At 46.6% G+C, this 12,567-nt stretch overlaps 1 protein-coding gene and 1 long non-coding RNA gene across 4 annotated transcripts in view; one reads left to right on the forward strand and one right to left on the reverse strand.

Moving 5' to 3' along the window:
* LOC131503309 (uncharacterized) overlaps nt 1-8,865 on the reverse strand; it is a 31,061-nt gene extending 22,196 nt beyond the window's left edge. Inside the window, exon 1 of the long non-coding RNA XR_009257406.1 lies at nt 8,433-8,865. This is a non-coding gene — a long non-coding RNA (uncharacterized LOC131503309). The remainder of the gene's footprint in view (nt 1-8,432) is intronic.
* The window catches only part of LRP2 (LDL receptor related protein 2), a 199,159-nt gene continuing 194,695 nt past the window's right edge, over nt 8,104-12,567 (forward strand). For all 3 annotated transcript variants that reach the window (XM_058714866.1, XM_058714867.1, XM_058714868.1), the window contains exon 1: nt 8,104-8,387. In XM_058714866.1, coding sequence (XP_058570849.1) covers nt 8,309-8,387 — 79 coding nt within the window. In that variant the 5' untranslated portion in view covers nt 8,104-8,308. The remainder of the gene's footprint in view (nt 8,388-12,567) is intronic.

The raw sequence follows: 12,567 nt of genomic DNA on the forward strand, positions 1-12,567 counted from the left end.
GGGCTCTTTAAAAAAGGATTTGAATAAAAATTCTGGAACTGAAAATATAATGATGGAAATAAAAAATGTAATAAATGACTTTGACAGTATATAAAACCTAAAGTTAGTAGAAAGATGGAAATAATGAAAGCAAAGATATTAATGAAATGCAAAACAAAAATAAAAATGTAATTGATGTAAAAACAAATCCAAAGTTGGTTCTTCAAAAAGACCAACAAAATTGGTAATACTAGAAAAGAAAAAAAAAAAGGAGGAAATAATCAACCAATACAGTAATGAAAAGAAGGGCAGTACTGCAAATCATGCAGATTCCAAAAAGATAAGAGGAAATAATGAACAAACTTATGCCAATATATTTGAAAATGTGAATGAAATGGAAAAATTCCTAGAAAAGCAAAATTGCCAACATTGACATAAGAAAAAATAGAAAAATCAGTCCCTTGGTGGCACATTGATTACATTGGACCCTTTATATATGGAGGAAGAGGTGATTTATTCTTTCCAGAATCTACTGGTACTTTGAAGGTGGTTTTGTCTTTCCTTTTCACAGTGCCTCTGCCAGCACCATAAAAATGCCTGATTTACTAACATGGGATCTTGAATAGTGATGCCTCAGAACAAGCGGCTTATTTACAAGTGAAGGAGGTTTAATACTGGGTATTTGACCTTGGAATGCTTTAGTTTTATTATACAGCTTGTCCCCGATTTAGGATTTGACTTACGATTTTTTGATTTTACAATGGTAGAAAATAGATATGTATTCAACAGAAACAGTATTTCAAGTTTTGCATTTTGATTTTTTCCCCTGAGGTGGCAGTGTGTGGTATAGTGCTGTGTTGTGATGCTGGGCAGTGGCAGCTTCAGCTCCCTGTCAGCCAGGCGGTGACGAGGGCACACAACTGATAACACTTACAACCCTTCTGTACACACACAACCATTCTGTTTTTCACTTTCAGTACTCTGCTCAATGAATTAGGAGCTTTTCGATACTTTATTGTAAAATGGACTTTGTGTTAGATGATTTTGCCCAACTGTAAGCTAATGTAAGCGTTCTGAGCACGTTTAAGGTAGGCTAGGCTAGGCTAGGCTGGGCTATGATGTTCGGTGGGTTAGGCGTATTAAATACATTTTTCACTTACGATGCTTTCAACTTCTGATAGGTTTATCAGGAGGACGTAACCCCATAGTAAGTTGAAGAAGGTATGTATACCTCATAACCCAGAAGGAGCTTCCCTAATAGTACAATAGAATGACTTGTTCAATTTGTATTTAAATTACAAGGACAAAGCTTTGTAATTTGCTCAAGGACAAAGCTGTGGGATTGGGATATTGTCTTCTATGATCTAGCATGTGGCAGGTATATGCTGGTGCCTCTCATCATCACGGTAAGAGTTTGTTAAATGACAAGAATGCAGTTTAGGTTCTGCTGGATCAGAGATCCTGATCCTTAGACAGAATGATTTCACCAGGGGACACGGTAAAAGTACCACAGAACATTAAGGTATGACAACTGCCTAGTCACTTGACCCCTTACACGGGTTTCACCTCACCTTTACTGCAATCATTATGCTTCAGGTGTCTGTGGCATTTCTTTCATTTTGTGCCCAGGAGCTTCTCCATTGCTGCAGGCTCTAGTGGCTAGGGTGAACACACATGCATACCCCAGGTGACAGGGAAGGTAATGCCCCCCATGATCACTCTTAACCAATAGGGGATGGGAGCTGAAAGAGAAAGAGTTCTCCTGTTGATCCAGGGGAATAATTCTGAGACTCGATCTAAATTCTCCTTAGGAGGGTTCTGGGAGATCTAAGTGCCAGATATCACAGCAGTGACATTGATATAGCGCACTCAGTCCCGGACAGGGTCCCGCCGCCTCGCCCTTCCCAGGGACTAGAACCTGCCAGTTATTGCCACCCCTTCTCGCTGGAGCACCAACTGACCGTCTGGGACTCTGCTGACTCCCCACAGTCCAGACTGTACCTTCCTACCTTGTGTACCTTCCGTGGGCTTTGGTGATTGGTGACACTCTGAGGGGAGGAGGAAGGGGGAATTATTTTAGAAACACAAAAAGAGAGGCAGAAACAGACACAGAGAGGAATAAACCTAGAATTAAAAAAGAGGAGGGCTGTGAGAAAAGGTAGTAGTCACTTCGTGGCTTTCTTTTTGAGATTTCTGGATTTGGAAATGCAGAGCTCTCTGCTCTGACCCAAATCACTGGAATGTGGTTGGCCTCCCTGCACTGTGAAGTGGAGGAGAAGGTGGGATTGGGGACTGGAGGGGCAGAGGGGTCTGGTGCTTCCTGACTCTGGTGAGTTCTGGCTTGATCAGAACATCTGTGCATGCCTTAGGCTCACCTGACTCCCAGGGCTTCCTGTGATTGGGTCATTAAGTCCTAACATTTTTTAGCAGAGTCCTAATTTTATTCAACTTTCTTTTTTTTCAATCCGTGAGACTTACTAGATTCCCTGTTGTTTCTTTAAAATTCTGCCAAGACTTTTCATATGACTATATTTGCAAATCAGGAGGATTCTCCTATGATACTATATCTGGTGTCTCCATTTTTGGTTTGGAAAACGTGGCTGCTGCACTGGTTGTCCCTTTAGGTGTTGCTGTGGCTTTCTTGGCCCTGGCTACCTACCATGAACCGGCAGCTGACTTATGGCTCAGGACCTGGTTACAAGTTATTTAAAAAGGTAGGCGGTGGGAGAGTCATAAACGCAGTGTTCTTCCTTTTTGGATTGCAGTTGTTATTACATCAGAAGCATACTGGGGCTGCCTGGTAGGTGAGATACCTTAAGATGTCTTTTTGGTACTTTTTGATGGTTTCAGTCTTGCTTTGTTTTGCATGTGGCAGAGATCCACTCAAGTTGCTCGAGCAAAAGAAGGATTATTTTAAGGATATAGTAGGTTAGGAGCTAGACCTGGAGTGGAGTCAGGAGTTTAGGCAGCTCCAAGAACCTCTGCCTATCTCTCCCCTATGTCTCTGAATCTCACCATCAGTGCTGGGAAAGCAGATAGTATATTTGAGAAACCAAGAGGAGGCCAGTGTGTCTAGACTGTCATATGAGATTCAAGAGATTGCCAGGGGCCAGATCCTGCAAAGACTTGTAGATTATGCTAAAAATTTTGATTTTTATTTTAGAATAATGTGAAAACTACCGAAGTGTTATAACCAAGTGATCTATGTAGTCTGCATGACTGCAAAATATTATCCTGGTTTCAGAGAGAAAACTTTGAGGAAGTTACGGGAATACAAGTGTGATGACAGCTGGACTGAGGGAAAAAGAGCTGTGAGGACACATTAGAAGGGACTCCTAAGTCACTATGGGGGGCTTGGGAGGTATTCCTGGAAGAAGAGGTATTTTAGATGAGATTGGAAAGTTTAATCGGAGTTAACCAGATGAAGAAAGGTGTTGGGAGGGAAAGAATGGACACAGGCAATAATAGGAGTGAACACTGGGACATAGGAGGGGAACAGTTCATGTGGATTTATGATTTCCAAGTTTCTCAAACTTGAAAAAATCATTTGATTTCAATATAATTTCAAACTCACAGAAAAGTTGCAAGAATAGTGCAAAGAAATCCTCACACACTCTTTGCCCATTTGCTCTCTCTCTCTTCCTAACACACACGCATACACACAAATTTTGCTTTCTGAATTATTGGAGAATAAGTTGCAAAGTCATGTTTCTGTACCCCTAAATCCTCTAGGATGTATTTCCTAAGAACAAGGACATTCTCTTTCCTAAGCAATGTCAGACAATTTAACATTACAAGATACTATTATCCAATAGATAGTCGACATTGAAATGCCTCAGTTTTTCCTATATTTTTCCCTAGTCCAAGTCCAACCCAAGCCTGTGTGTTGCATTTAATTACCATATCTCTAAAAGGTTCCTTAGTCTTTGTCTTTCATGACCTTGCCATTTTTGAAGAATACAAGTTGGTAATTTTATAGAATGTCCCTCAGTTTGGGTTTGTCTGCTGCTTTCTCATGGCTATATTATGCATTTTTGTCAGTAATACCATGAGGCATCTGCTATATTTACCAAGTTTCTAGCTTCTGTAATCTTTAAGATGCTTTAACATCTGCCCTGCAGGCATATGCTGGACACACCTTGCAATGGACAACCTGATGGTATGCCCTAGTCACCTTGCCTTGACCTCCTGCCTCCCTCAGTGCCTCCCTCCTCTGAGAGTTCTCCCAAAGGAGTGTTTTTCAAATACAAACTGGCCAACCCTGAGTGTGTTTACCCTATCTGCGTATTCCTTCCTTCAGAAACCACAGAAAAGCTGCTTGCCCACATTTTCCCTCCTCTCCCTCTGGGAATGCTCACTTTGGTACTTCCCTGTGTGGCCCCCCAGTGGTGTGACACGTCTTCCCTCTCTTGGCAGCTGGATGCATATAATACACTACCTTTCCAATAGCAGTCATCTCCTGATCTATTGACCATACTATGCCTAAATAATAATAAAACCTACTAAGGTATCTGCCAGGTTTCTCCACTTCTCCTACTATGTGTAATTTGTGGAGAGATACCTCAAATTTTTTTGACTGTTATCTATAATAAGGTGACCATATATACCTATATATACATATGAATGAACCAGTTTTGTGAAACAATATGTATGCTTTCCACATGAAAGTTATTTTAGTTTCTATTCTGTTTTATTTAATTTGAAAATAATTCTTGTCTGAACTACTGAATTGATTTCTTACCCTCTACTTAGTAATGATCTTTGTTTGAAAGCACTAGCCTAATGCAGATATCACTTTGGATCATCTGATTGCAGAATGGAAAATAGATGGATAGATGGGGGGGAGCAAAACTGACAACAAGGAACTTGTATAAGGCTCTTGCCATCATTCAGGTGAGAGAGTCTAGGTGGCTACTGGCCATGAAGTTGAGAGAAGTGGGTGGGTTTGGGAGTAAAGAAAGTAGATTGAAGAATTTAAGTTAACAGCACTTCATGATTGATTGCATATAGGGGTGGGGAAGAGGGAGGGGTCAAGAATGACAATTCAGGCCTTGGCCTCTGGGCTGGATGGTGGTACCCCTTTCTGAGATAAGGAACAATGAAGGTTTACAGTTCAGGCTCCACCATGTTGAGTTTAAGGTATCAAGGACATTAGACTGGAGCTGTTCAGTGGGCAGTTGGCTCAATAGCATTTAAGAAGCAAGTCTGGGTTGGATTAATAGCAAATTGAAGTTGAATTTTACTCAAGGAAATTTTACAACTTTATGCCCACTGCAGGAAACAGAAGTTTGTTCAAGATAGGAACAAATTCTCTGAAAATAGTTTTAATGATTTGTTATTGAGGTGCATAAGTAAAATAATATGCACAAGTCGAAAATGTTTCAAGGAAGTCAATTAACGTAAATTTACTAGAATATCACTTTTCTGCACTGTTCCTCTCTGTCTCCGGTTAACTGTAAAGTCTTACATGCATATATATAGACAGAAATGTGGAAAACAAAAGAAATTGCTCTTTACATTATATAGAAACAATGTCGGCTTAAATCACCACTGTGGTAACTCGGGCTTTCCCGGATGCTGGTCCTCAGATTTAGTCCTCCAAATCTAGATTTTCTCAGGTATAGATACCGGAGATAGGCTGCAAAAAGATGCTTGTTTTCAAGCGGCACCAGTTTGGGGTTGCACTGAGAAAATGAGATTTTCCAGTGGAAAACTGTGGATGTGTGAATTTACACCCACAGCGTTGGGAGTGATGGACCGTGCTCCGTTAGTGGTCACTCATTCCCCATCCCCACCCTTTATCTGCTCCCCTCCCTCCCGCTCTCCCTCCATTCTCCCCCCCTTCACTGCGTTATTCTGGGATTAACGGCGGGGTCGGCCCCGTACACAAACGCAGCTGGCTCGTACCGTCAGCCTGAGCCCCGCTGTGCAACCACGTCAGGAATTCCAGTAAGTTGGCAACACAGGAGCACAAAGACAACAACAATGAGGAAAACCCTTCAGTGCAGAAAGGAATGTTTGGAGCCCTGGCTGCTACAGTGAAAGGACACACACACACACACACACACACACACACACACACACACACACCCACACCCCACACTCCACACTCGCGCCCGCGCTCACCCTCCCACACCCCCCACGCGCCCACACCCGCACTGGGAGCCACCCAGCCCCTCCCGCGCACGCCTCCCCAGCGGCCGCCGCAGCTCTTTGTAACTCCGCGGTGCGGGGACGCTCATTGACCATGCAGTGCGGCCTGGGCGGGCGTCAGAGCCGCCTGACCCCGGCGCGGTCTCGTACCATCGCCTCGGCCGCCCGGAACCGGCATAAATCACCAGCCGAGACTGAAGTGCAGCTTCTCGCCCCCTCGCCGCTTCCCTCCTCCCACCGGCCTCAGCCTCTTTACTTCCCAGACCCCTCTGGCCCTCCGGTCCCCAATCCTGCCTCCTCCTCGGCGCCGCCGCCGGACAGCGCCAGTGCCTTGCAGGGAGGCCAACCACGTTCCAGTGACTTGGGTCAGAGCAGAGAGCTCTGCATTTCCAAATCCAGAAATCTCGGAAAGAAAGCCACGAAGTGACTGCTGTCCCTTCTCACAGCCCTCCTCTTTTTTTAAGTCTAGGTTTTCCCTGTCTGTGTCTGTTTCTCTCTTTTTGTGTTTCTAAAATAGTTCCCCTTGCTCCTCCCCGCAGAGCGTCACCAATCACCAAAGTCCACGGAAGGTAGGGGTCCGGACTGTCGGGGGTCAGCAGAGCCCCAGACGGTCGGTCGGTGCCCCGGCGAGAAGGGGTGACAATAACTGGCAGGTTCTCGCTCCTGGGAAGGGCGAGGCGGCGGGACCCTGTCCGGGACTAAGTGCGCACAGGGCTGCCGCCTCCACTGTTCTGGCCCCTCTGGCTGGGGGAAAAGGGCTCCTGACTCCTTGGACCGGGACCTGGCCCCCGGGGCCCTGCTGCGGAGTTAATCCAGAGCCCGGGACAGGAGATTCTGGGGCGACCCCCCCCGCCCGAGAACGGCCCCTTCTCATAAGACAGGGATCCCAGGTTCAGGAAATAAGTCGCGCCACCCCTCCTTTTTTTCTGCCGGCTCTAGAGTCACGAACCGCCTGAGGAAGATGCTCTGAGGGTGGCTGTAAGGTCCCTCCGCAGGGCTCTTGGGGGCCGGAGTCCCCGGCAGCCTAACGCTGCCTTGCAGGAAGGAGCTTCAGGGCTCCCTGAACCCCTTACGTCTCTCCCTCATATAAAGGCGCACCAGTCAATCCAGAGGACATTCATTCTTTTCCAATGTTGCTTCAAATGGAACAGATTTGTAAGAAACGCGATCTGGCGGTGACACCTGTGTATGTGCTGCTTAAGAAAAGCTGAACAAGGATCCAACTCTCCCCCCAACATTGATCTGCCCCCTTTCTCTTGGAAAAAAACAAAAACAAAAACAAAAACAAAACAGCACCCATCTCAGCATCTCAACTCTATGGGCGAAACCGGGGTGTCCGAGAAAGCTAGAGATTTCAGACTAGAGAATGGTCACAAATTGCTCCCAGCGGGCTTATTCCTTCCGTTTTCTTCTCTTCTTTTTCTTCCTTTTTAAAGACTGTCGGTGGTAGGTTTCCCCGCGGACTGCGTAGCCGACTTCTGTTGCGCAGGCAAACCCGCGCAGAGGCTAGGGCAGAACGTGCCCGTGTGTGTGTGTGTGTGTGTGTGTGTGTGTGTGTGTGTGTGTGTGTGTGTCTCAGGCGGGTGTTCGCACAAGTGTGAGGCTTCCAGGAGTGAGTAAGCGTGTGAATGCCTAACTGTGAAGTGTGCGTGCACGTGTCGGTGTTTGTGTGACTGTGGAGTACCGCACGCGTGTGCGACTTAGGAATGTGTGTGCCGGCGCGCGAGTGAGCGCGTGAGACTGTCACTTTGTGTGATAGTGAGGAGTGTGGGCTACGGTGTGCGCGCGACCCTATGAAGTCGTGTGTGAGTGTGTGCGCGCGCGCGTGGGGTGTGCATGTGAGAGCGCACGTGTGTTCGAGTCCCTACTCCTTCCTACGCTGAGAAGTGCAGGGGGCGGGCCTGGCGGCAGGGGGCCTGCCCCGCTGGATTCCCGCATGCTAGTTCCGGGGCGGTCGGGTCTCAAGGGCTTTATGCACTGTCTGGAGGGTGGGGACTTGCGCGGGTAGAAAACGGGATGCCTCGGGCGCTGGGGCCGGCTTTCTGCCACTAGGAGCCCGCCGGGGTGCAGGCCTACAGGAGCGCTCGCGAGCAGAGGTGCCGCCGGTGCTGCGGGCTACGCGCGCCCACCTCCCGGGGAAGGAACAGCGAGGCCGGGGCCCCGGACGGTCGCGGGGATGGAGCGCGGGGCGGCGGCGGTGGCGTGCACGCTGCTTCTGGCTTTTGCCGCCTGCCTGGCGCCGGCCAGTGGCCAAGGTAAGCGCCCGCTGGCCGGAATTCCGCGTAGAGCTCGGGACTTACCCGGCAGTGGCAGGGGTCGAGTCCGTGAGCGCACAGAGGGGACCGCGGCCGGGAGGGGCCAGGGCAGGGCGGCGGCGTTGGAGCGGCTCCCGCCGGGGCGCTCAGGTTGCTCAGCGAGGGGCGAGCGCGAGCACCCCTCCTTCGCCCGCCCGGCAACCGAGCAGCCACAAACTTGAGAAAGCGGCTCCGCCGGTTTCGGTGACAGCGCACCCCACGGGGACCCCGTCTTTGTTCCCACGGGACTTTCTCCCGACCCTCTGGAAAGCACTCTGCAGTTGGAACCCGGAGAATGAGGTTCTCTCAGCCTGTGCGCAGTCTGTTCCCCCCACTTATTTATTCCCTGGGGGTGCTGAGCGGTCCTCGGAGCTGCTCAGTGCGCAGCTTTCCACCTGCAGCGCGCAGCCGGGGAGATCCCTTCGAGGGCTAGAGCACCCCCCCCCCCCTTCTTTTCCTCGGCGAAACTTGGTCCCGCGGTGACCCTCTAGAGACTGCATCTCGATGCAGATCATTTACGAGCCGAGATAAGGCAAAGAAGCGGGATTGGCGGAGAGAGCGGCTGATATACTGGAGCATTTTCTTGAAGGGTTTTCCTTTTCAACGGGGAGGTGGGGGCTTTTGTGTTGATGAATGGGGCCCCGTCTGCGCGGCCAGAGTTTTGAGGGCTCGAATGCAAAAGTTTCTGGTATGAAGCGCTTTAAAATTCTCTCAAGTTGTCAGAATTTACGTTTTTATAGAAACAGGCAGAGAAAGAAAGGGAGGAAGCAGTGGAGAGAATAAAAACAGTAAGGGTGAAAAACAGGGAAGACAAGTAGGGAGAAAAAGGGAGAGAAGGGAGAGGAGCAAACTTGAAGACAGAGCAGCGAACGGAGTGGGGGGTGGGTGGGGGAGAGAGAGAAAGAGAGAGAGAAAGAGAAAGAGAGAAAGAGAGAGACCAGGGATGAATGGGAAGGGCGAGGAGGAGGCCGGGGAACCCGCGAGCTCTCTCTAGGCTTTGCGTTGCTAGGTAGCAGCCCAGAGCTGCGTGTGACCGACCACCAGACAGACAGAACGGACGCTGCTGCCTCCACAGGGACTAATCTGTCTGTGGGGATGGGAGAGTTCTCCCCCCACTTCTCTCCCCTCCTGCTCCTTCCTTCCCGTCGGACAACTTAATTGCCCTACAATGAAAATGAAACCCCTATTGTTGTAGGATTAGCCAAAGCAATAAATTGATTTCCCTGGATCACATATTGGGGTTGACGGGTGGGGACTGTAGAAGTCCCCATTTATGGCAGAGAGAGGGAAAAGCTTGTGGATGGGCTGTGGCATGTATTCAAATGGTTAATCTGCTTTCTTTCCTCAATTCTTAGCGTAAGCTCCTTAGAGGGAATCAACTAAATAATTATACAGCAACTCCTAGCAGTACCCATTTCAGACTTCCTGAGAAGTTTGGAAACGCCAACAAACCTCACTGGTTTGTAAAAATCTTTGGAGAGGGAGGGGAGGCGGGGAGAGACTGTTAATAATTCTTGCTTTGCACACCTTTTTCTCAGGGTTGGTAACACGGAAAGAGGATTTATTATTATCGTGGAGGGTTTGCCGCAGCTCTTAGGGTGATATACATCGTATGTCCTAAGTATAGCCATAGGATTTACTGTATGTTCCTGTCAGTGCCTGGCAAAAGGAAATCTTGTCCGGATTCATCTGGGATACATCTGGATTGTTCCCATACAACCCAAACAGGTGTTTTCTCCCCTGGATTGATGGTTTAGTCACCAATAAGGTGTACTTAACTCTTTTTTTTTTTTAATTTTTAATGTTTATTTTTGAGAGAGAGAGAGAGAGAGCGAATGGAAGAGGGGCAGAGGGAGAGAGAGAGAGAGAGAGAGAGAGAGAGAGAGAGAGAGAGAGAGAGAGTTGGAGACACAGAATCCAAAGCAGGCTCCAGGCTCTGAGCTGTTAGCACAGAGCCTGCACAGAGCCCAAACGCGCTGAACTCAGGAACTATGAGATCATGACCTGAGCCGAAGTTGGACGTTTAACCAAGCCACCCAGGCGCCCCTGTACTTACTCTTTTTAGTGGTTTAAATCCATCCATCTTCTCTGATAATATACAATATATGTACAGTAATAATAGCATATCATACACTTATACATGTGGCAGACCCTGTTCTAAGTGCTTTACACTAATTGACATTTAATTTTTATAATACTATAAATACTATAATGTTGACATTTAATCTTTATAATAACCCTGTATCTGTTTTACTGATGGGAAATGGAGGCATGGGTCAATGAAGTTAACTTGCTCAAGGTCATACTGCTAGAAAATGGCAGAGGTGTGAGGCCAGTCCAAGAGATTCTGAGTCCAGAGGCTATAATTTAACTGCTATAGTGTGTGGCTCTCTCCTCTATTTCCCTGTCTCTTATTTTGTACTAAAAATGTCATGCTCCCTAAGTCACTACCCATGTATGAGGTTACTAAAGAAGCTGAGTGGTATTTTACAAGTCTTTGCCACTTTGCACCGTAACTCTGGATATTTTTTCAGAAATTCTTTTCAGGTTTCTATCACCTGACCTCTAGGTAACCTTCCTGTAAGGTTAAGGAGATTCTAGATTCCTGTCATATTGACTTATCAGGTGAAGTAAAGTATGACATTGTAAAGATCCTTATTTGAGCACACACTTTAGGTAAGATCTTCCTGCAAAGTTTGCATCATTAGAAATTGGAAAAGACCTCTGAGTATTTTATGGTTAGTCTTTAAAAAAATTATAACACATCTATAGCTAAAATTATTTGTATTTTCTTCATGTTTTGTAGAATGCTGTTAAGAAATATTGGGAGAGCCTGAACTCTGGAGTCAGGCTGTCTGGGTTCTAGCAATGGCTTTACCACTTTCTAGCTGTGTGACATTGGGGAAGTCACTAAACTTTCATGGCTCAGATTGCTTATCTGCAAAATTGATATGATAAGAGAATCTACTCCATGACATTTCATTAACATAAAGAGATAAAAGGGCTGAATATGTAAGGCATATAGACAAAGATCGTAACTACAGCTATTATTATATTGACCAACACTAAAAGTAACATTTCTTTTTTTGTTTTCTATTCGTATTTCTAATTTCCAAGTGCACATAAGGAAGCCTTAGGCATTTTCAAGTAACATTTCTTTGAGGAATTCCCAGATCCCAGTACATGACTGAAAGTTTTTTTGAGAAAATGGTATTGGTCTTCAAGTTATATTCTTTCATTCAATAGAAGCTGGGTTATGCCTTTTATAGTTAGTATCAGCTTTATGACAATTACACTTTCAGGTGAAGTTTATGTGTTTAAAAGGATTATGGGCCCAGTAACAAACAGGCAATATTTTGGTTCTGTCACATCTCTGATACTGCTGCTGCTTTAATTTCACAGCAGTTGGCTTCTTTTTCTCTGCTTGAAGTGAAGTTCTTCCTAGCCAGTTTTTATAGTATAGGGCTTCTGCTCAAACTCCCTTCAGTCTTGTGCCTGTCCTGTTCTAATAGAAAGTTAGACTTTTATAGATGGGGGAAACCTTAGCTATCAGCTGGTCTACTTGCATTATTTTATAGAAAAGTAACTAAACCTGGAGGGAAGAAAGGGGGACTGACAGGAGGGAAAGGGAGGGGGGTTAAGCCCTTAGCCTAAGGGCCTGTGGCCCAGGATAGAACCAGCTCTCCTCTTTGTGTCTTCCTAATTGATCATTTTTAATTTTTTAAAATACTTATTTATTTTTGAGACAGAGGGAGAGACAGAGTGTGAGCAGGGGAGGGACAGAGAGAGAGAGAGACACAGAATCCGAAGCAGGCTCCAGGCTCCAGGCTCCGAGCTGTCAACACAGAGCCCAACTTGGGGCTTGAACCCAAGAACCATGAGGTCATGACCTGAGCAAAAGTCAGATGTCCAACTGACTGAGCCACCCAGGCGCCCTTAATTGATCATTTTTAGATATAGGGTGGGTCACATATCCCGGGTCTAAGAGGAATCTCAAGTCTAATAGGATAGGTTAATACAACCATGTGTCATGTCCAGCTTGGTTCAGAACTTATGCCACGTTAGTGCCCCACCTTTCAAAGACCATATCTCTGGATCCATTTTTCAAAATCTTGGGCCATCGAAACGTGTTACTAAGGTT

The sequence above is a fragment of the Neofelis nebulosa genome, chromosome 2 (assembly GCF_028018385.1).
Source record: "Neofelis nebulosa isolate mNeoNeb1 chromosome 2, mNeoNeb1.pri, whole genome shotgun sequence".
In the NCBI taxonomy this organism is placed as follows: domain Eukaryota; kingdom Metazoa; phylum Chordata; class Mammalia; order Carnivora; family Felidae; genus Neofelis; species Neofelis nebulosa.